This window comes from Thamnophis elegans, chromosome 1 (genome assembly GCF_009769535.1).
Source record: "Thamnophis elegans isolate rThaEle1 chromosome 1, rThaEle1.pri, whole genome shotgun sequence".
Lineage (NCBI taxonomy): Eukaryota > Metazoa > Chordata > Lepidosauria > Squamata > Colubridae > Thamnophis > Thamnophis elegans.
The window spans coordinates 29327368-29352751 of NC_045541.1; the positions used below are offsets into that span (position 1 = coordinate 29327368).

General features: G+C 40.3%; 1 protein-coding gene across 1 annotated transcript in view; it reads right to left on the reverse strand.

The window, feature by feature from the left end:
• CSRNP3 (cysteine and serine rich nuclear protein 3) overlaps positions 1-25384 on the reverse strand; it is a 43534-nt gene that overhangs the window by 12417 nt on the left and 5733 nt on the right. The window contains exon 2 of the mRNA XM_032210512.1: positions 13222-13392. Coding sequence (XP_032066403.1) covers positions 13222-13369 — 148 coding nt within the window. The 5' untranslated portion in view covers positions 13370-13392. The remainder of the gene's footprint in view (positions 1-13221; positions 13393-25384) is intronic.

The following is a 25384-nucleotide window of genomic DNA, read 5'->3' on the forward strand; positions in this document are numbered from 1 at the left end:
TTCCTAAGCCATACATTTCTTACAGTGCAATCTTTTCCTACTCCAGGAAATAGATTATTGTTTTCAATACATAGGTTTCATTTATATCTCCAAATAGCATATTCCATTAGCTCCGTAAATAATCCAATCCAATGCCACAGCCGTTCTATATTATTTTACAACTATCGTTGCAATGCTTCTGCTCTGAATTGTAACCTTGAACACCGTGTTGCGATTTCACCCCAACTCAGCAAGGTCAATCATGGGGAAAAGGTGGATATCTGTGGTATATACAATGTCAATCTGCATTGCTTTGAAACATGAGAGTATGAACCCCCCCCTTTTTTTTTTTGCAAACCCTGCCTATTCTCTTATAATATAAAAGCTTTGTATTATACCCCAACCTTTTGGGCACTAGGGATCGGTTCTATGGAGAAAGGTTTTTCTCTGACCAGAGGGGGCGTGGTTTCTTGTGCTGCCTGCATCCCACAGATGGGACTTTGTTTGTTTATGTGACCCGGTTTCTGGCATGCCACGGACCAGAGATTGGGGACCCCTGTACTAATACACGTTCAGCTTGAAAGTCTTGCAAATTCAGGTGGAAGGAGTGAGATTCACACACTCATGTAGTGACATATAGTATATGATCACAATAATGTCCCCAATCTTAGGTGTCTAGATGCAAAAGTGAATGGAATTCCTGAAGCATTAACATTTGTGCCTCAGCAGGAAATGTAACAGGTATTCCCTGTCATGGAAGCAACATCAGCTGTAACATCTTTCACACAGCTATCAAAATCCCAGAAGTTCTGTCTTGTTTTGCAACACTCTTTGCAAACTTGGTCATAAAAGCACAATATTGAAAAGAAGCATTCTCTATCTTGGCAAAGTTGGATAATGGAACTCAAATCCATCACTGAGTATACTTGTCAATATATAAGATAAAGGTTCTCCTCGTACATTGCTAGTCGTTCCCAACTCTAGGAGGTAATGCTTATCTCTGTTTCAAAGCCGAAGAGCCACCACTGTCTGAAGATGTCTCCGTGGTCATGTGGCCGGCATGACTAAACACTGAAGGTGCATGAAACACTGTTACCTTCCCACCAAAGGTGGCCCCTATTTTTCTACTTGCATTTTTTTACATGCTTTCGAACTGCTAGGTTGGCAGAAGCTACCAATATATACCCTCCCCCCCAAAAAAAAAAGGTGTGCCAGCTTTCAAGTTCCCTGAAATACTTCATTAAGTTAAGGAGCCAGAGGTGGCACATATATAATGTAGGAGTCAGTCTGAAAATGGGAGACTGGAAATGGAAGTCCATTCATGTTTATTGTACAAATATTGGGACAAAATAGAAATGAAGATCGTTATGAAATTTCCCTCCCAAGTCATTGCTTACTTTACATTTGTCACAGATGAGTCAACAACTTTGCTTTGCAGCAAGAACAAAATCTGGAATATTTTTTTTTTTTTTGGTAGGCTAGTGAAAAGTCCCCCTTGCAAGTATGAAACTACACGTCTATCCATTCATTGAAAATGAGGTGCCTCTGCATATCATCATCTCGGTAACAAGATGCTCACTGACTTTAAATGTTTTTAATCAAAAAGAAAAAAAAAAACTTTAATTAAGAACTCCCAAAATTACAAAATCTGCCAGATTTCTGAATATTTTCTGAGATTGACTAAATCAGGGTGTCAAACTCAAGGTCCATGCGCCGGATCTGGCCTGTGGGATGTTTAGACCTGGAAACAGTGAAGGATCGGCTCGCTGTGCCTCTGCCAGCAAAAACGAAGCTCGGGAGGGCCGCATGTGGCTGTCGCGAGCTCAGTTTTCACTGGCAGAAGGAGGCGTCGCAGCTGGAAACCGAACTCAGGAGCCCGTTTTTGCTGACAGAGCACTTGGGCCACCACAGTCGCCCCCGGCACGAGTGACAGTGAGCTGGCCACACCTACCCTGGCCATGCCCACCCCAGCCCTCCGAGGTCAAATATAAGCCTGATGCAACCTTGATGAAATCGAGTTTTACCCATGCACTAAATATTTAAATGTGATGAAAATTTTAATCTTTTCTTACAGATTCAGTTTTAGTACTTTTTATTTATGTATGTGGGAATGGCTATGACTGAGTGCAAAATGGAGTTTGCTGCCTAAAAAAATATGGCTGATTCATGCTCTCATGTTTTATATAAGACATGCTAATTTTGAGCTGAGACCTTCCATTGATCTCCCATTAAAACCTATCTTTGTGGATTCATATGTGATTAGTTTCAGCACATCCTGGTGTTTTTAGCACATCCACTGGATCCAACCGTGTTATTTATTTAGTTGTTAAAATTTATATGGCCACTCATTTCATACCAAGTGACTCTGGCCGGTATACAATAAAACCAGTGATCCAAACATTCCATAAAACCAATGAAGCAAAAGCAAGATCACAAGGGGGAAGATAGGTGGTCCTCGATTTACGACCACAATTGAACCCAAAACTTCTGTGGCTAAGTGAGACATTCGTTAAGTGAGTTTTGCTCCATTTTACGACCTTTCTTGCTTGGCTTGTTAAGGGGATCCCTGCAGTTGTTAAATTAGCGACACACTTGTTAAGCTTCCCGTTTGACTTTGCCTGTCAGAAGGTCGCAAAAGGGGAATGGCATAATCCGAGGACACTGCAACCCATAAATATGAACCAGTTGCCAACCTCCTGAATTTTGATCATGTGACCATGGGGATGCTGCAACAGTCATAAGTGTGAAAACGGTCATAAGTTACTTCTTTCAGTGTCACTGTAACTTTGTAAGACGGGGATTACTTGTATAATTCAGTCAGCTCTAGGCTTCCCATACCCAGGGGATCCCTAGGCTTGCTGGGGGGGAAACCCCTATTTTAAGCACTTTTCAGAAGGTCACAAAGGGTAGTTCAAGAATCAGCCAGACTTTCAGCATCTCTTAGATAAAGAAGTTCTTTGTGCATCTTTAGCAGAAATCTATCAAGAAATAGCTCAGGGAATTCCAGAGTTAGGAGAGGGTGCTGGAAAGTGGGTGGGGAGGAGGGAGAAGTGTGTGTGTGTGTGTGTGTGTGTGTGTGTGTGTGTGTGTGTGTAAGGCTATTTAAAAATAAACCTGCGGTAGGAAGGGAAAAGCCTGTATTGCCTCATTTGTGCAAATCTTAGCGTGAACGATTGTCAAACCTTTTGAACTTTTTCAAGCACCTTTTTTTTAAACTGTAAAAAGAAGTTACTCAGTTACTAAGCACAAATAAATTGAGGTTTGCCTGGCTGAGATCCAAAGTGTGAGCACTTCCCTTCCCAATTCCAGCTATTTTCTTGATGTCAAAAGCATGTTATAATAAATGTCAACCGTAGGGCTCCTTGACAACCTGAGGGTGATGTAACTCATTTACCGCCCTCACAAAAAACAATGTAAGAAATAATATAATCTTGAGGCTAAAAAGCCTAAAAACACAGAATACAGGGAATCCTTGCCATACAACTGCAATTAAGTCCCAAATGTATGTTGCTGAGTGAGACAGTTGTTAAGTGAGTTTCCCCCATTTACAATTTTTCTTGCCACGGCTTTTGACTGAATCACTAACTTCCATGAAGAAAGTGTTCTCAGGCCATTTAAGAAAAGTTCCTCTTTATTCTACTCATTAACTTGCCTGTCCTATAAGGCAAGCAAGGAGGAAATATATCCATTAAACATCTTAAGGGCCACACGGGCCGAATCGAAGGTTTTAAATTTGGTTGCAAATGATCCAGCAAGCAGCACAGCTGGCACAATAAAAATGTCACAGCTGCTTTAATGAGATGAAATTTTCCAGTGGTAATCTCACCTTTTCAAAAGGGCCTTCAAGATAACAATCCCAGGAACATTTACCTGGATAAAAGATTAAAGGTAAAGGTTTCCCTTGCACATATGTGCTAGTCGTTCCTGACTCCGTTTCAAAGCCGAAGAGCCAGTGCTGTTCAAAGACGTCTCTGTGGTCATGTGGCTGGCATGACTAAACACCAAAGGCGCATGGAACACTGTTACCTTCCTACCAAAGGTGGTTCCTATTTTTCTATTTGCATTTTTACATGCTTTCGAACTGCTAGGTTGGCAGAAGCTGGGACAAGTAATGGGAGCTCCCTCCATTACGCGGTGCTAGGGATTCGAACTGCCAAACTGCCGACCTTTCTGATCGACAAGCTCAGCATCTTAAGACATTGAACCACCCCGTCCTTATAAAAGTTTACTATCATCTTAAACATATATAGTTTAAAAAAAACAAATCCAACAATGGCACACTTCTATCAAATTCAGACATGGACTTAAATCTTACTCCAAATATGTTTTTTTCTCCTTTTTTATGTCAGAGATGCCTTAATACAGTTAGACAGCTATGATTGATGGGAAGTCTGTAAGAGCTCAGGAAAAGGAATCGGACCCCTCAAGACCACTAATTCAAAATCAGAAGGAGCTGAATGTGTGTTTTTATACCTGCATAACAAGGGCAATATTATTGAACTGAACTGTATGTGGACAACAGACCTTCTATGTTGATATCTGCAAACTAAAATCTGAACGTCCCAAAGGTTTTGCTTCTCATCCAGGAAGCTTCTTCAGCTCTCACAGAAACATGAAGAATGGAAGGATTTATCTTCCTTGCAGACAGCTGGTAATCTGCATCCTTTTAGAGGGTCATTAAAGCACGGAGAGGTTTATATGTGTCTTCAGGGTCACCTGAGTAGTGCTCCTGGTTCCTTCAGAGCTGAAGAAGCTTCTTGGATGAGAAGCGAAACATCTTCAAAAGTAAAAACAAAAAAGTCTAGTTGCCTCCTGAAAAAAAGCACCTTTAGGACAACCATGACCTGGGTGACTGAGAATCTCTACAGACACAAATCCAAATGGATTTTAAATACTCTTTTAACTACAGAATTATCTTTTTGCAAAGACATGTTTGTGTATTCTATGAATAAATAGCTCTTTTGACTCAATTTCATGAAAGGGATTCCCAGGATCCTGAGGATAATAGGTACGTGACACTATTCAGTCAAGCCTTCCTCAACTTGCTAGACTCCAGAGGAGCTGAACCATAAAGGGGCTTCCATCATTATTTTGTGTGTGCCAGTTCTGGAACAGGAAGCTTTCCTTTCCTTCACACATGCTCTTAGGGCCCTTGGATAGATACCGTAACTCTACATGAACCAGTCCTTGAACACTTTTTGGATGCTTCATCTGGCTTAGCATTTAATTATTGAGAGTGCCTATAATTGCCTATATAACACCACTAATGCAGATGCTGCATTGGCTACCAATTAGCTTCCAGTGCAATTCAAGATACTGGTTATGCTTTAAAGCCTTATGCAGGCAATATAGATTTACAATTACATCTTGGATCAAAGTTTCCAATACTAGGCAAAGCTGTTGTTAAATGAATTTTTATGACCTTTTTGCCACGGTTGTTAAGCAAACCACTGCAGTTGTTAAGTGAATCTTGTGGTCATTAAGTAGGTCCAGCTTCCTCCATTGACTTTGTTTCTCTGAATCCAGTGGGGAAGGTGTCAAATGGCGATTCCATGATCCTGGGATGCTGCAACTACCATAAACACATGCCGGTTGCCAAGCAACTGAAGTTTGATCACAAGATCATTATGATGGTCATAAGTGTGAGGACTGGTTGTAAGTCACTTTTTTCCAATGCTGTTGTAATTTCAAATGATCAGTAAACTGTACGTTGAAACTATCTGTATGCCTTAGGCAGTGGTGAATTCAATTTTTTTTACTACAGGTTTTGTGGGCATGGCTTAGTGGGCATAGGAGGGGAAGGATACTGCAAAATTTCCATTCCCACCTCATTCTGGGGCCAGCCGGATGTGGTACTTGTCGGTTCTCCGAACTACTCAAAATTTCTGCTACCGGTTCTCCAGAACCTGTCAGAACCTGCTGAATTTCACCCCTGGCCTTAGGGCTTAGATCTCTCTAAAGCTCCTTTCTCCAAGTTGAATATGCCCATCCAAGTGAGATCAGTAAGGAAGCCTTACCAAATCTGAATGAATGTCATGTACAGGGATCTTGTATCTCAATTATGACTCCCCCCCCACACACACTTCAGCAAACATCTAGAACAGTGTTTCTCAACTTTGGCAACTTGAAGATGTCTGGACTTCAAGTCCCAGAATTCTGGGATGCAATGCAAATGAAGCAGAAGCAGAGGAGGGAAGGCTGGTCAACTCTCTAAATGGCATCTAATATCACTGATTACAGGATTCTGCTGGTTTGTCTATCCAGACAAGGGATACATGACCATTTTTTACAATAGTGATATTCTTGCCTCATTGACAGATTCCAACTGATGGCGCAGGGGAATGTATTCAGACAGGAAGGCATTTGTCCCCTTATCTCATTTATATACCTGCATGGAATTATTAGCTGCCATTCAGAATGCCGAAATACAGTGGCATCAGAATTCTCATGACAGCTAGCTTTTTTCCCCTCTGCGACAGCAAATGGGTAGCCTTAAAAATCAAATAAATAAATAAATAAATCCCGAGCTGATGCTTGGAATCAACAATAAGCTTGAGGCGAATGAAGTGAAATTTCGTTCAGGGAAAGGAAATTTTAGTAGTTGGCAATTCAGCTTCTGGGGATACTTAGGGATGACTTGGTTTCCCTTGAACAAACATGATAGATTGTGCATGCCATTACGCTAAAATTTTAGATGCTCAAATGGTAAATATGGCAGCAAATCAGTCTAGGCTGGTAAAGAAGCGATTTTTAGACATAATTTGCTGTAGCAATTCATGCTCATATAAAATCCAGATTAAATTAGAGGACAGTAGTTTGTAACTTGTAGCAATGGGGTTACATTTTAATCTGATTGGTTTTAGGGTCACATGGGACGTAACTGGTGATGTTATGATATCAAAGAATGGACAGAGGGTTGTTTTTTTTTGAGGGACCAGATTTGGAAGAAAAAATTAAAATCAATAAAATTCAGAGGTTCATATAGTCATTTTGCCTCCTAATTATTGTGGCCCGCCAGCGGCCAGCAGATTAGCGGCAGACACAGACAGTGAGGAGGTTGGGGAGGAACATGGATCAGTCCTGGAGTCTGGGGAGGGCTCTGATGAAGTCTCTGCATCGGAGGCAGAGATGGGGCCAGGGCCATCTGACATTTATCAGCTGCTTTCAGAGTCGGAGTTAAGTGGGGCAGAAGAACATCTGGAGCCTGTTCCCGATGTGCCCATGTGCAGAGCTGTCAGGGGAAGGGAACAATTAAAGAACAGGGGTCAACTCAGAAGTAAAGGCACAAGTGGACACTGAATGGCCCCTCCCATAGGAAATAAATAGGAGCGAAAGGGGAGGAGTGTTTGCAGGAGACAATTAGTTCATTTGTTAGTGTGAAGATTTGCTTATCTGAGTTGGTGCTTCACAGAGACTCCTTGCCAAGTATTTCATTTTACAGTGTTGAGCCTGGAACCTATCAGCCTGGCAACTATCCAAGGACTGATAAGGTCGGCTATTGTAATTCATCCTTGAACGGCTTTTTGCCGGGATGTGAATGCTAGGAATTCACATTAGCCAAATAAAAAGGGGCTTTTGGGGGACAAGGAGTCTGTTTTGTGATTTTGTGAAGCCTGGGTCAGAACACTAATTCATTCCTTCCTTCCTTCCTTCCTTCCTTCCTTCCTTCCTTCCTTCCTTCCTTCCTTCCTTCCTTCCTTGGTACTCAGAGGTTTTTTAAGTAGTGAAATGAGATGTAAGAGAATCTCAGCAAGAGGGAATTTATGCAGGTACACAGAACACTACAGGTCTCTGCATAAGATGCAGTGATCCTAGATAGTTCCTTGAAATATCTAGATTGGAACCCAACCTAAACAAATTTTCTTGCTGTTTTTTTTTAACAGCATAATCATGACAAATGATTGCCTCCCCACTCAGAAGCAACCAAAGGAAATTGTGATGTCATCTAAATGCTGACATCTTTGCACAAATAACATGTTTATGACATCCGAAGTGAGCATGTAAGCTGCATCAAACATGTCACGACATTTTGACGCACAAATCATTGCTGGGCCTTCCTTGTCTCCTCTGAATCCCCATGTATGTATGCAGAGCTGTGTAAAAACAATGAGAACCAAGATACCACTGTAAATATCAGGAATATAATATTTACAGTGGTACCTCAGTACATTGTTTGATATTTACAAAGATTGAGAAAAGCAACTACAGTTAGCTACATACAGGTGAAACTTGAAAAATTAGAATATCGTGCAAAAGTTCATTTATTTCATTAATGCCACTTAAAAGGTGAAACTAATATATGAGATAGACTCATTACATGCAAAGCAAGATAGTTCAAGCCGTGATTTATCATAATTGTGATTATTATGGCTTACAGCTCATGAAAACCCCAAATCCACAATCTCAGAAAATTAGAATATTACATGCAATCAATAAAACAAGGATTGTACATAGAACAATATCAAACCTCCGAAAAGTATAAGCATGCATATGTACTTAGTACTTCGTTTGGGCCCCTTTTGCAGCAATTACTGCCTCAATGCGGCGTGACATGGAAGCTATCAGTCTATGGCACTGCTGAGGTGTTATGGAAGACCAGGATGCTTCAATAGCGGCCTTCAGCTCTTCTGCATTGTTCAGTCTCATGTCTCTCATCTTTCTCTTGTCAAGGCCCCATAGATTCTCTGTGGGGTTCAGGTCAGGAGGGTTTGTTGGCCAATCAAGCACAGTAATCCCATGGTCATTGAACCAGGTTTTGGTGCTTTTGGCAGTGTGGGCAGGTGCCATGTCTTGCTGGAAAATGAAGTCAGCATCCCCATAAAGCTTGTCTGCGGAAGGAAGCATGAAGTGCTCCAAAATCTTCTGGTAGACGGCTGCGTTGACCCTGGACTTAATGAAGCACAGTGGACCAACACCAGCAGACGACATGGCTCCCCAAATCAACACAGACTGTGGAAACCTAACATTGGACTTCAAGCATCTTGCAGTGTGTGCCTCTCCATTCTTCCTCCATACTCTGGGTCCTTGGTTTCCAAATGAAATGCAAAAGTTGCTCTCATCAGAAAAGAGGACTTTGGACCACTGAGCAACAGACCAGGCTTGTTTTTCTTTAGCCCAGGTAAGACACTTCTGACGTTGTTTGTTGTTCAGGAGCGACTTGACAAGAGGAATACGACATTTGAAGCCCATGTCCAGGATCTGTACTGTGTACTGGCTCTTGATGTACTGACTCCAGCCTCAGTCCACTCCTTGTGAAAGTCCCCAACACTTTTGAATGGCCTTTTCCTGACAATCCTCTCCAGGCTGCGGTCATCTCTGCTGCTTGTGCACCTTTTTCTTCCACACTTTTCCCTTCCACATAACTTTCTATTAATGTGCTTTGATACAGCACTTTGGGAACATCCAACTTCTTTTGCAATTACCTTTTGAGGCTTTCCCTCCTTATGGAGGGTGTCAATGATGGTTTTCTGCACCTGTCAGGTCAGCAGTCTTTCCCATGATTGTGATTCCTACTGAACCAGACTGAGAGACCATTTAAAGGCTCAGGAACCTTTTGCAGGTGTTATGACTTAATTAGCTGATTAGAGTGGGACACTTTGAGCCTAGAATATTGCACCTTTTCACAATATTCTAATTTTCTGAGATTGTGAATTTGGGGTTTTCATGAGCTGCAAGCCATAATCATCACAATTATGACAAATCACGGCTTGAACTATCTTGCTTTGCATGTAATGAGTCTAATTCATATATTAGTTTCACTTTTTAAGTTGCATTACTGAAATAAATGAACTTTAGCATGATATTCTAATTTTTTGAGTTTCACCTGTATAATAGCAAGCAAAAGTGTCTGTATTTGGCTTTCTTCTATTTTGATTTATCTTTTGGAACTGCAATTATATGCCCACATAACTGTCACACTCAATTAGGTTTACTTATGAAGAACTTTACTTCTGTAGGGCATCGGTGACCTTATTTATTTATTTACTTATTTATTTACTTGTTTGACAGACAAAAATAATAATAATAAAGAAAAAACATATAATGAGATGTTAACTATTATATGCATGGACTAGAAGGAACTTTACTGGTTAACTTCTGAAAATGATGCAGAGTCTGGAATAGAGGGGTGACTCCCACTTGGAAAATGCCTCTTTTTTCTGGTTAATTAACCTGATTAGTTAGGAAATAACTTAGTAACATTACCACAGTGGTCTCTTAATGAGATTCCTGTGACATGAGGAAGGGGGAAGAACATTGTATAATGTTTGCTTTTAAAATATGTCTGGGTGCTTTTGTTGTGTGAGAAAGAAACACAGAGAAATGCCCATTTATGTTCGAGTCAAAACGATTAAGTTCAATGCATGTAACTGTGAAATGTAAAACAGACTTTTCAGCCAATTAAATTAATGGCTTTAAAGTTGGCCTTCATGCTACTGGAATGCTACCTCATACAGCCATAATTTATCACCATTATAAAAACAGAACTATTCCTGTCCCCAAGGAGGTAAGTTGGCAAGATATCAAGCAACTGTCAATGTACACCAGGGATGGCACTATTTATAATATACCATAATTTCAATACAAATCTCAATGGAACCTTATGTGGCAATTTACCTGGCAAATAGTGTTATTTACTGTAGTTGCCAAGTTAAGATTCTTCTGCAACTCAACTCAACTCAACTAATCTCAACTCAACAACTTAACTCAATGCAGCCCCAATTCAAATAACATTGTTGTAATCTATAGCTAGACATAGCTAAATATGTTTATAAATTCTGTTTCTCCTTTTATAACTCATCACATTGTGTTCTTACTTCTTACCTCAAAGTAGTTTTGCCAGTACATTTCACTGTATAGCTTCTTACCAAAAATATCCCACTTAGAGCCAAGGTGGTGCAGTGGTTAAATGCAGCACTGCAGGCTACTGCTAGATCAGCAGGTCAGCGGTTCAAATCTCACCGGCTCAGGGTTGACTCAGCCTTCCATCCTTCCGAGGTGGGTAAAATGAGGACCCAGATTGTTGGGGGCAATATGCTGACTCTCTGTAAACCGCTTAGAGAGGCCTGAAAGGCCTATGAAGCGGTATATAAGTCTACTGCTATTGCTATTGCTATTACCCCTACCTTTACATGGATGGTTATCATGTTGCCACTCCTTTCTATCCCCAATCAAAAGAACAGAAGAAATAATCATATAACAAATGAGACCATTGGTTCCTCTTCTTCAATACTACTTAGGCAAGGAGCAATTACACTGTATCTCGAAATAACCACCTTACTGAACATAGTAGATGGCCTAGGACAACAGAATGTAAATTATAATGATATCTAGAAGGCCAAAGAGACTCTACCCAACTGGTAGTGTCTCTCTAGGATTTCAGACAGGGCTCTATTCCTTCCTTGCCAGAAAGTAAGAGGAGATTTCACACAAATAACTGCTCTAGCATTGTCTCCGTCTCCTTTTCACATTTATATTCACACAACTAGAATATTTTGTCGTTTTCTTTTCTTGCCAGGAAGCCATCAGAATTGACATTTGGTCCTCAATACTTTCATACTTAAGTGTATCTCCGGTGCGATCAATCTTTAATTATTAGATTAGTCTCATAAGCAGAAACCATAAATATGATTTACAGAGATGAGACCACATGAGTAGGAGTCAGATGACTGGGCTGAATTGGCTTTCTTAGATTTTGCAGAGCCAAGTTCATTTATGCAAACTTTGTGCTTAGCATTTGATTACTCACAATTTATAATGCAAAGGCTGCAGAAGCACAGACTCTAGCTCTCACTCAACCCATTAAACTATTATATAATAATATAGGTTTGGATTATTACAGTTATTATTTAAATTATAAACACTGATGAAAATAGGGAATAAGCAAATTAAACATTTTACCATAAGCTAATAACCGTAGTAATTATTGCTAGATTGCTGTACTTGGGTCCAAGGTCTTCCACTAACCCTATTTGATTATTTAAAGTTCCATGACTTCTACCCATTTTTCTAATCACAACACAGTATTCACATCAGCCAGTGAGACAGAAGAATCTGAAATACAAATGACTTAAACTAATAATATCCATGAGATTAAAGCATTCATAAGATTTTAAGAAGAGCATCCTATAACATTCTTTGCAGATCATGCTTTGTGCAGCTCAGACAACCGAATGATAAATGAAACAGCTGAACAATCATCTGAAAGGCAAGCTTTCACACAACTTGACAAAAGCCATCTTGGAGACTGTTTTATATTCTAGACCTTGTTTCACCAGTTTCGACATCTTTGGACATCAGTGTGCCTGCCATCATCGCCCTTAAAAAGTAAAGGTAAAGGTTCCGCTTGCACATATATGCTAGGCATTCTCGACTCTAGGGGGCAGTGCTTATCTCTGTTTCAAAGCCGAAGAGCCAGCACTGTCCGAAGACGTCTCCATGGTCATGTGGCTGGCATGACTAAATGCCGAAGGCGCACGGAACGCTGTTACCTTCCCACCAAAGGTGGATCCTATTTTTCGACTTGTATTTTTACATGGTTGGCAGAAGCCGGGTCAAGTAGGGATTCGCTAGGGATTCAAACCGCCAAACTGCCAACCTTTCTGATCAACAAACTCAGCATCTTAGCCACATCCCTTTTCATCTTCCTTAATGTCTGCTAAAATCCCTGATCAAGTTGTTTTATTTTTTTAAAAAAATGGAAATAAACATGTTGCAAATGAAAGCAACAGCCTCAGTATCTAAACTGTATATCCAACAGTGACTCCTAGTGCTACACAGATCTTAGTAGAATTGTTCATAAATAAAAATGGTAGCTGGATGGAAGTTAGTGTTTTATCTGAAGGTGCACCCACTTGCCCAGATAAAAGGCAAAGTCAACTGAAGTCTTGGGAACATGCTACGATGGATGCTAGATGTATTGTGTGGAACACCCTTACCAATTTGCCTTCTGGAAATGTGTGTTTCGAGACTGGCTATGTCCACCATGGCAAACATTTAAAGAGTGCCCATTACATCAATCTAAAAATCCCAATCTAAAACCCAGTTCATACAAACGATCTGCTCCATATGATGGAAAGCACCCAGAGGACACTTCCCAACTGCCCCTGTTGTGAGATGCCAGCTCTGGGACTCAATCTATTTCCAGTACAGTAGAAAACTGGATGAATACAGAGGAAGCCGTAGGCACTGACCTTCATAGTCTATAATGCAGAAAACCCCTTGCAATGTAACTGTACTACTTACGGGTAAAATGATTTGAAGTGGAAGGGTTGACACTATCACCACTCTCAGCACTTTCGCTGCTAGAGATGTCATCATCTGATTCCCGCACGGAAGAACAGGGTGAGGAGCCATCAACTTCTTCAAACTTCCTCTTTAAAATTCCACTCATAGCTGCACTACTGTCACATGTACCTGCAATGGGAACAGACGCAATGAAGCCAAGGAAATTTTTGACTGCAGACAAAGCAATTAAGATCTTGAGATTTATACTCAATGAATTAATGGTCAGTAGCATTAAGGTATGTGGACCAAGGACATTTACTGTGCTTCCCTCCTCCCTCCTTTTATTTTAATTTTTTTTAAACGTAAGCTTCAAGCACTAAAATTTGGACCAAGAAAACTTACTGTGATTTCCCTCCTTTTAATGTAAAAAAATGTAAACTCTGACTACTGAAATAATTGGTGTAAAGGCTGTATTTTAAACTTATATCTAAATTAAAATACCCAATGCCATTCACATGGTGGTTCACTAAGATTAGTTTCATGCAAAACTAATCCTTGAATCAACGTTGATGTTTGTGTGTATGTCCCAATAGTTTAAATTTGAAACGCTTTGGTTTGAGTTCAGATCTTTTTTTTTCATGTACAATACAGGCTTTGTTGATTATTTCAAAGAGTTCAAAGGTTCTGAAATGAAATACTTCTGAATTACCAAAACAGCCGATTGCAATGTAGAAAAGAAAGAGCTACATTCTTCTTGTTCTTCTTGTTAGTCCTCGACTTACAACAGTTCATTTAGTGACTGTTAAAAGTTAAAATGGCAATGAAAAAAACCATTTTGTCAGAAGGGTTGTAAAATAGCCCAGAGATCCTCAATATTGGAAAGAGCCAGTTTGGGGAAATGAACACAACTACCCGTATTTTTCGGAGTAGAAGAATTGCACCTTCATTTGGGGGAGAAATTAGGAAAAACCTTTCTGCCTCTTTCCCAGCAGCATCCATCAGTATTCATCTGGCTAATATCTTCGTTGCCTCGGTCGGAGCTTGATTCCCGAAGCTGCCTGGGGAATTGCAGTGGAAAGCCTTTTCAATGAAAGTGTTTTTGGGCTGTACGGTCCCCTTCCCGATTCCAAAAAGGACGCGTGCAGAGGCCAAACAGGTGCATCGTGTTTCAGGTGGCAGGCAGTTCCAGCATGCGCTGCCACCTGAAAATGCTTTCCTTCCCAGTTCCCCAGTGCACATTGCAGAGCCACGCGTCCTCTTCCTCCTCTACAGACTCGCCACCTGTTTTCTCCTGGCCAGTATCGTTGGCTGGGGGAGGCAGTCTTGAGTCTGGCAGCTCCACCACTTCTCTCTCTTGGCTAGTCTGTGCAGGGAAACATCTCGCTGCCGCTACTCGGCCTCTTAGAGGCACGTAGGCAGGAGGCAGCAGCGGCCACAATGTGGGTTTCCTTTACTGCCTGCGCACTGTGGGTGGCCAGCAGCCAAGCCGGCAAGCTGGCAATCGGTCGGCTGCCTCTAATCTGCCTGCCCTGTGTCTGTGCCGGGTTCCTGCACCTGCGCCCGACTGCGCTGCCCCCTCGCTTTTTTTCCCTGCCTCCCCCAGCTGACGGTGCTGGCCTGGAGAAAATAGGCGGTGAGTATGTAGAGGAGGAGGAGGACGCGTGGCTCTGCGATGTGCATTGGGGAACTGGGAAGGAAGCATTTTCAGGTGGCAGTGCGTGCTGGAACCGCCTGTCACCTGAAACACTATGCACTGTTTGGCCTCTGAACGCACCCTTTTTGGAATCGAGAGGGGACCCTACAGCCCAAAAACGCTTTCGTTGAAAGGATTTCATCACAGTTCCCCAGGCAGCTTTGGGAATCAGGCGCCATGTGAAAGTGAGGATCCTCGCCGCATGGAACCCCCCCGAAAATGCGATGTGCAGAGCGGGTGGGTAGAGCTACATTTGGAGTATAAGACGCACCCAGATTTCACCCTCTTTTGGGGGGTGGGGTGTAAAACGGTGCATCTTACACTCCGAAAAATACGGTAGGTAGTGAACACTCATGTCAGATTTCTCACTAAGTTCCAGCCCCTTTTTCAGACTTCAGGGGACCAAAATATCATCCTCCCCAGATTGATTCAGATTGTTGCAATTGTTTCCCTTGTGTAGTTAAAATATTGTGTGTGTGTGTGTATGTATAATATTTTATACACACACACACACACACACACACACACACACACCGGGAGTGGATTCCGGCAGTCACTACCAGTTTGCTCGTGGGCACACCATGAGCACTTGATGCACAGTGTGCGCATATGCGCAGTAGAATAAAAATTGTTCTGTGCATGAACGGAACTGTAAAACAAGATGGCCAAACCACTACCGATTCAGCCAAACCAGTCTGAACTGGTAGGAACCTACCACTGGGTTCCCACACGCACACCCAAAGCTTCAATATGGAAATTATTTTTTAAAATGCTTTAACTTAAAATCTTGAAAATGCTTTAAGAAACATTCCTAATATTTTCATTCAGAATATTTTAAATTCTTTAACATGGGGTGTCAAACTCGATTTCATTGAGGGCCGCATTAGGGTTGTGTTTGACCTCGAGGGTGTGTGTGGTCAGGGGGCATGGTCAACTTGATGTCACTTATGTCAGGGGTGCCTGTGGTGGCCTGAGCACTCTGCCAGCGAACATGGAGCTTGCGACAGCCATGTGCTGCCCTCCTGAACTCCACTGTTGCTGGTAGAGGCACAGCGGGCTGGTCCTTCACTGTTTCCGTGGCAGACTCATGGGCCAGATCCCCAAAGGGCGGATCTGGGTCCCGTGCCTTGAATTTGACACCCCTGCTCCAAGAGAAATTAAAGGCACTTATATAAGATATATTTTGATTTTGTTTTCCTTTGTGTTTCATTTTTGGAAGAGACTTGTACTATCAGAAAGAGCAGGCAATTTTAATTATTCTTCCTTGCCACTCCTTCTGCATTGTATCTATGGCCTCCTCTCCTGCCTCTCTCTGTCTGCAGAAATTTATAGCAGTAAATTTACTCTCCTGCTCTACATTTCCCAGCCCACATTTGTGTGTGTGTACACAGTACTGCGTGCATTGTGGAAAGCTGACCTTCTACTTGTGATTAATTCATCTACAATTCTTGTGGTCTGGAGGTTTTTGGGTGCTACCTCTGTGTTTAGAAGTAAAACGGTTATAAATATTCATGAAATTGGTTTTTTCTCTCTCTCTCAATCCAGTGAGAAACAATCAAATCAATCTGTTCATGCCGTAGGCATCAAACATATCTCGAAAGGCAACTGCAGGGGTTTTTCCCAAGGTCAAATCAAATCAAATCAATGACAGACAGGAATTTGAATTCAATAATTGCTGAGGGAGTAAGGAACTGTAAAAAAATGCTAAACAGGCTAGTGTGTATTATCTTTTTTGTTGCTGTTTGATGCAGATAATCAAATAGCCTCTTGGGGAAAGAAAACTGTAGAATACTACAGTACAAAGCCAAGCTATTTTCAGGAATAAAAAAAAATGTTCATGAATGAATATTTTCAGCAAGGGAATGCCTCTTATTCAGCCCTTAATGATTCCAAAAGAACCCCATTTTATAAAAGCCGCTTCTGCCTTATTGATTTATTTTCATTGCTATGAATCCCTTTTTATGCCTTCCAGCAGGCAGCTCTGGGAATCCCACGCTCCATTCCCTTACCTTGCTTGTCCCAATTATATAGCCTTACCCATGATGCTCCTGCATGTATGCTCAGTACTATACTGCACACAGGCAAAGTCTGTAGTCAAAAGTGAAAAATGAGCCCCATCAATGCAGGCAACATTATGATGTCACAAGAAGGTGACTCAGGTCATAATTGGGTGAACATATTTATTCTCAAGCAGGAGTTTTCCCATTCTGACATCTATTTCTATTAAACAACGTGAGGATGAAAGTAAAGCAATCATACTTTTTTTTTCCTGAGAGAAGAATCCTTGATTACTATCTCATCTCAACTTGGAAGCTAAGGTGCCTGTTTCCTGGGTTAAGTTTATTCAATGGCAATTTGACTTCACGGCTTAAAACGGCTTGAATGTTGCATAAGCATGCAGTGATGTGCCAAATGAAAATATATTGCCACACAGATTTTACTTTACTTGTCTCTATATAATTTGTCCTGCAAAAAAATCCTCTGCTATATGGTGAAGACTGCAATTTTGAACAAATAATAATGTCCAATAAAAGTAAGATCTTTCTTAATTTACTCAGGTAGAAAGTTGATGTCAGCCCACTCCCGAGAGCTAAGAAAGACACAAGGAGTTCCTTTTGAGTAGTTTCTTTTATTGTTCCTTACCTGTAGACAGAATCTTGCCAAACTAAAGCAACTATTTGCACTGGGAATTGTTAGAGAGGAGCCTCTTAATTCTCTTTTTTGCAATCAAACTATTCTAAACCTTGCTACTTCTTCTGGAATGCAGTCTCTCTCCTGCGAATAAAGACTACATTCCACCACAATTGATCGGTCCTCAGATCCTATATTCCATACATATTTGAACCACAGAAAAGACAGTAAAAAATAAAGCCCACTAGATCACATTTGTTATTAGGGCAGGATACTTTCTGCACATTGACCATTCATAATCAAAATATTCTGGGCAACGTGCAAACTAGAAATAAATTAGGGATGATGCCCAGGAAGCATACAAACAACATGCAGCCTAGGTAACATCTAAATCCTTTACTTGTTTGAGAATAAAATAAAAACAATAGTGCCTTAAAATGGGCAATGCATGGAGATGGTCATGTCTTCAAAATATGAGAACTGCAAATAGTAGCCCCTTCTCTGATTTTCAGAGTTGGATACAGGAATTGCTATATTTTTGTTACAGGTAGACAGGAGAGAAATGGGCTTAAAGAAAATTCTATGCTATGTCCAAGTGAGTTTTCCCTAGATCCTTCCCCCTTTATACTTTAGGAGAAAAGGGAAACTGTGAACTAGCTAGCCAGCTAGCTCTCAGGAATAGTCTATAGGCCAGCTGCTTGCTAGCAGTTTGATTTAATGATTCCCCCAGAGAGCCTGCGCTGTATGTAGAGGATCTTGAAGTTGTAAAAGGACTAGTGAGTTCCCAGCAGAACACTCTTAGAAGCCAGCCATCTGTGCCATCATCTTGTCAGGCAGCCTACTCTACAGATATCCTTCAATTTATATTCAGTGAGTCCATCTGCAAGCCCAGAAAAGAGGATTAAATTGGCCATGTTAGATTAATGATTATAAGCAAGCACAGTCTTTCCTTCCAAAACAGCCAAAACAACAACAATCAACTATAGAGAATGGATGAAATATCTTGAAAATTAAAAGATCCCAGCCCTAAAATCTCCATAAAGAAACAAACTTGATGAACGTAACCAGAGTTCCAAATTCTGGGGCTGCACATTATGCTCTTCTTCCTTTTTTTGCCTTCAAGTTCAAAATACTAGTGGATCAGGCCAAAGGCCTTACCCTGACCATATGTACTAGCAGGATAGGTGGCCTTTTATAGCTTTTAAAGGTAACCTCAAGGATTTTAAATTGTATCTGGAAATGAATGGAAAGAAAATACATTGTTGGCATTGCTTTGCATTCAAAGTTGATCCACATGTTCTGTGAAGATAATTTTACCCAGAATGCAACACAGTCATAGATCACAATGTCCTTAAATTGCATATTTGACCATGACTAGTTAGCTTCTTCAGAAAAAGATAAGGAAATTAGTATTCACTTCCATAGGGGTAAAACATAACCAGGTGGATTACTTCAAAGATAAAACTGTTTGGGCATGATATGATAAGAGCAGTGGTGGCGCAGTGGTTAGAATGCAGTACTGCAGGCTAATTCTGCTGACTGCCAGCAGTTCAATTCTCATCGGCTCAAGGTTGACTCAGCTTTCCATCCTTTCGAGATTGGTAAATTAAGGATTTTGTAAACCACTTAGAGCTGTAAAGCACTACGGGGCAGTATATAAGTCTAAGTGCTATTGCTATATCTGCAAATTCTTGTCTTTCTCTTATCAACCCAAGTATAATTGCATCCTATGATCTAATCAAATACACGGAAGAAGGCAAAATTCCATGCTATTGCCAAAAAAAACTGCATGGATATATGCCTTTGCCATCATATAAATATTATCTTTAACATATATGTCAATAAAAGTGGATATAATTGACATATTATAACATTGAATACAATCCAAGTTATTATTGTCTGGACCATGGTTGGAACGGCCATGTTTCCAGATAAATAAAAGTTATTGTACTTGATAAGGTATATCAAACTTCTAATATAAAAAAGCAATGCAATATGGCAAAATTGCAGCTCTTTTAATACATTGTATGCAAATCATGAGTGGCCAATTCATTATCAACATGAATGCACAATGGATAACAACATTTCACTGCATAACCACTAGGTGGCACTGAACTTTGTGATGACTGAGTAAAATAAGTCCCCCCCCCTCCTCTCAAGTTCATGACTGAATTTTAAGTCTTCTATATTTGAATTCCAACAATACTGGGTTTTGTCAGGTGTGGAAGACCAAGTCACACATGAAAATCCAATTAAACTGATTTATTGCTGCTCAGCCTATGCACAGGAATATTTTCAACTAACAGTTAGCACCTGTTGAGCGTTAGATATGGGTCAATGGAATTCAAGGAGGATGGATTTAGTTTGCTTGTGGCTACATAGAGATTCTAAGCTGATCCCTCTTTTAATTTTGTCCCCCCCCCTCCGGTTCTGCTACTCCTTCCCCTATAGTTGCCTCATAAATATACAATAACTATAACCAACCCAAATCTTACATAATGCATTTGCTTATAGGTAATATTTTCTTTTCATTTCTGATGATGAACATTCTGTAATAATGAATTTGGACTAATCTAATCCTTTCTAGTCAAATATTGAAAGGAAATCTTCACATAGTAAATTATAAACAGAAGGGTGAGAGACGAGAGGACATTTTAATGTCATTAGCTGCTTTATATCTGGATTTCAGAGAATTAAAAGAATTCTTCATTATCCTATTACAGCATATTTAGTATTACTATTAGCATTATTAGCTGCTAAAATTCTAAAGGTTATTTTGTTAGTTCATCTTTTGTTCTGGTATTTTGCAGAAGGTATAAAATATATTATAAGCTGAGGATGCTCTATGATAAACACTAGATGAGCACTGTCATTTAAAAATCCATTTCACATTTTAAAAGATAAGAGCTCAAAAATCTATTCATCCATGTAATTGTCAATACCATCCAGGAACATCAAAACCTGGTAGATCTGAATCAAAACATGGCATGGAAGTTTTAAAATATAGGATTCCCTGTCTAGGGCTAACATTATTTCTAAGAGGAAAAGCAATGTCTTTAACTGTATTTTTCTTCTGACATGATAGATTTATTTATTTATAAATTTTATTTGCCGCCTATCTTACCACAGGGTAATTCTGGGTGGCTTAGAATCTTAAAAAGATAAAAACTATACGAAACAAAAAACATAAATAAAATACTGTAAAGATATGGAGCCGAGGTGGCGCAGTGGTTAGAGTGCAGTACTGCAGGCTACTTCAGCTGACTGCTATCTGCAGTTCAGCGGTTCAAATCCCACCGGCTCAAGGTTGACTCAGTCTTCCATCCTTCCGAGGTGGGTGAAATGAGGACCCAGACTGTGGGGGCAATATGCTGACTCTGTAAACCGCTTAGAGAGGGCTGAAAGCCCTATGAAGCGGTATGTAAGTCTAACTGCTACTGCTATTGCTAAGCTCCAATTAAACAACTGGGATGGAAGGAGAAGGGTGGGGGTGGGGGAGATGGGATCTGTTAAACAATCAAATGAGGAGATGCCTATTGTAACATCAGGACACAAGCTCCATCCCATATGCACATGCAATATAAGCACAAAACATCACAGAATCGCATTGCAATGGGATTGCACATTTTACCACTGGCCTTCCTCACCCTCCCATCACCATCATCTACAGATCATTATGGCAAGCCAATGCTTCCCTTATAAAGATAAAGGATAAAGTTTTCCCCTGTCCAGATATTTCCCACTCTAGGGGGCTGTGTTCATCTTCGTTTCTTAGCCAAGGGAGTTCTTAGCCAGTCTTTCCAAAGACATTTTCCTTGGTGCATTATACAGCAAGGCGCATGGAACGCTGTTACCTTCCTACCAAAGTAGTACCTATTTATCTACTCGCATTTGCATGCTTTAGAACTGCTAGGTGGGCAGGAGCTGGGGCAAGTAACAGGAGCTCAACCCGTCACGCAGCACTCAGGTCTCAAACACACACCAAGTGATAAGCCCAGTGTCTTTAACCACTGAGCCATTGCGCACCTGTGATTCACAGCACAGCACACACACACAAAAGACAAAGAAGAGTTCACAAAGAAGACTATACCTGGATGAATTAAATTTCCAGACTTTGTTGGCTTTTCTAAGCTCAGACTTTTTAAAGAATTCTTTTCTCCTTTGTTTTTCCAAGGCCCTGCCAATCACTCAGTATTGCGATTAATATATCACCTACATTAACATTTATTAGTTTAAGGAAGCATGCCAGTATGAGTTTCCCCAGAGATGGTAAAATTATGTATGTAAAATTATTCAACCAAGGATGGCAGTGAGGGATGATGACAGGGTCAGAAATCCTCTGCTCAGACTACTGGAAGAAGACACAGGCTGCTCTTCAGGTTACACTCAGGAGGGAGGAGAGCTTAAATACAAGCTCTTTTCTATTTTGCCCACGTACTATTATGCAACTTCAGGTTGGTTCGCATTAAGCACTTATTATGGCAACCACTGGAGCTGAACACCATTCCAAATTTTTCAACTTCCTTATTTGCAAGGCTGCCTCTAAACACTTCACTGCTTGAAAGGTAGAGCAAAATGCAGCCTTTCCTCAGAACGTGCCGAGACTGCCAACTGATTCCACTTAACATTTAGTAGCGGCTTCCATCATTCCTGGAAACCAGCCATTCATTTAAGAGATACAAGACAGACACATGTCGCTCATCTTTTAAAGGAAAGGATGCTAGGATGAACAACTGGGCTTCTGGGCTTCATTCTTTGCTGTCTGGGGTGGCTACCTTAATTCAACTAACTACAGGACTGGTTCTACCCTGTTGAAAACTCTGGTGGACCAGCAACCTTCTGATATGCTTTCTAAGTACCAGAATGATGCTCATTTACAAAACAGACATTACAAGCACCTTCTATTCAACCACATATTTTAAGAAACATTGTTTGATTTCTAAGATTTACATATAGTTCATTTACAGTTCAACTATATCAATAATTTTAGCTTATTTGCAATCATATATGTTAAATATGTTGAAACAAAACCTCTCTGATAACTTAATGATGACTTATATTTAACAGCTTCTCAAATAAAGAGGTATTTAATAGGCATTATACCAGGGCAACTTATAGCCATTGTTGGAAGTTATTTGACCAATGGGGAAATTAAAACAGAGCCAGAAAAAAAGCAAAACCCTAAGATGTTTGTAAAGAGGAACAAACTGAATTAGGTGAGCTAAAGGACTGAGAAGTCCTCAGGACATGTTTCCACAAAGTTGAACTGAATAGTTTTCAGAATGTGTTATTTCAAAGTTGAGGATGGGAGGAGAATATGGGTAGGAACAAGAGAGAAAACCAAAAGAGTTTGGAGGAAGGAGGACAAGGGTAAAGTACAAATTAATATTGTCTCTGGCAAAAGTCTCTTAAAAGGTAAAAGCTCCCCTCACACATATGTGCTAGTCGTTCCTGACTCTAGGGAGTGATGTTCCTCTCTGTTTCAAAGCCGAAGAGCCAGCGCTGTCCGAAGACATCTCTGTGGTCATGTGGCTGGCATGACTAAATGCCAAAGGCGCACTGAATGCTGTTCCCACCAAGGTGGTCCCTATTTTTCTACTTGCATTTTTACATGCTTTCAAACTGCTAGGTTGGCAGAAATTTGGACAAGTAATGGGAGCCGACTCCACTACGCGGCACTAGGGATTCGAACTGCCAAACTGCCGACTATTCTGATCGACAAGCTCAGCGTCTTAGCCACTGAGCCACGTCTATTAGTGCTGGAGAATTTGGCCTTCACTGTCTGTTTTCCTTTCAGTTTATCTGACGTTTCTCATTATTTTCAACTCTGTCTTTCTCTAAAGCTTTACCCAATAGAAAATTTAATTGCAATGAGGAAAATGTTTTATATTATAACTATATATTGCATCTTCCTGGTAGCACACAAACATTTTATGTACAATTCCTCAAGCTCCCAACAACCTCTACTGGACACTTTATTACAACATGATATATCTGTAATAATGCTGGAAGCCAATTTGGCCTTGAGACTGAATTAACTGCAAACTCCAAAATCTTAAGGCAGGACCAAAGATGGCGGCAGGAGTCATCTTCAATGTGCCTTCATAAATGGAAATGCCTTTAAGGCTAAAGATATGTCAAATTCTCCAGAGGCGTACCTGAAACAGGATGTGTTTTTTTCAATGGCCAATTGACATAGCAATTCTACGGGATGTATTTATACCTGGATCCAATGAAGAACTATCATGGAATACAATTGGTTGGTTTCATCTCCTGCTCATGACTGACAACTAATTCTTCAATTTGATTACATTAGAGCTCCACTTTCTCTGAATCTCAGACCCCATGCTCATTTGAAAACTTGATCTCTTTTGATTCCCAGTGGTGCAGATCCTTATCCAGATCCATGGATTATTATAATTATACTGATAGCTCTGAAAACTTAGGGGCTTTTCCTATTATTAATTACTTGGTAAAGCAGGTGCCTCAGATGGCAGAAACTAAAGAGCACGTATAATAAATAGCCAATACCCTGCCCCTAAACTGGCTCTTTACTGGATAATAAAGCAGAGACTATTTCATAATATAACCTAAACCATCTAAATTAACTTGCCAATTCAGACAATTTTTGTTCAGGTAGGGGATAAGGCAGTAAATTGTATAGTGTTTAATTTTTTTCTTCTGTTGAATCATGTCTGATTTTCAGAAAGTACCCAGACAAGTGCATGTAGTTTTCTCAGCAGTGTTTTTCAAGAGTAGTTTGCCATTACTTCTTTCCCAGGGCTGAGAAAAAAGGATTGGCCCAAAGTCACCCAGCTGGCTCTGTGCCCTAGATGGGACTAGAACTCACAAACTCCCAATTTCCAGCCTGATACCTTAACTACTATACCAAACTGGCTCTCATGTCTGGCTGTACTGCGGTAGGAAAGAAGGGAAATCATTATGTTTTTTGTTCTCTTTTGCTTATTTGTAGAGCAAATCAACAAAACAAAAACAAAATGGTTAAGAATATAAAAATATTCTTTATGGAACATAATACATAAAAAGCCCAAAGTTTTTTTTAAAAATGATTTAAAAATTAATATAAAATTGTCAACGTAATTAATGCTCTGCAGTTATGTATATTCAGGGTCAGCAAAACGAATGTCAGAATATAATAATCAGGTTAAATTGCAAAGACAATATATGGGGGCTAACAAAAAAGGAAATTATTATTTGGTTGATAAATAATGGTTCTATAGCTTATAACCAATCAGGTTTCCCAGACATCTTTAAATAAACTAAGCCACCTGTATGGGAAATGTTAGCCTAAACAACCTTCATGAAATGTATGTATTTCCTCACCCTGCTTTAGTATCATTCTTATAATGTAATTTGCCTCTGCTCTATAATTGAGTTTGAGCAAAGACAAAGACTGACAGCCGACAAACAGCAAACAAATCTCTTTTTCCAGAGTCCTGTCTTGATCTCCAAAGAGATTACACCTGTCTCATGAACTACATGCAGCCATCTGCTCCTTCCTTGTGAGGAGGAGAAGCCTTCAAAAGAGCTGGCTCTTCTAAATATCTATTGAGAGCAGACTGTTGTTATTGTCAGCAAATAGATGCGTCCCTGAATCAGAATGAATCTTTTTTATTTTACCCGGATAGCCTATGAGGCGCCATTCATTTTGCAACTAGATGAACATAAAAAGGAAAGGCAGAATTAATATTGCAATCTGTTTTGCATTAGCCATTCTTCCCCATTTCACCAAATACCTTTCAACTTTTCACTTACAGATTCTACAAGGAATCTGTGGATAAATAAGCTGCATATCTAAGAGTCATTTTTCTACCGCAGCCTATATCATTCGCTCCC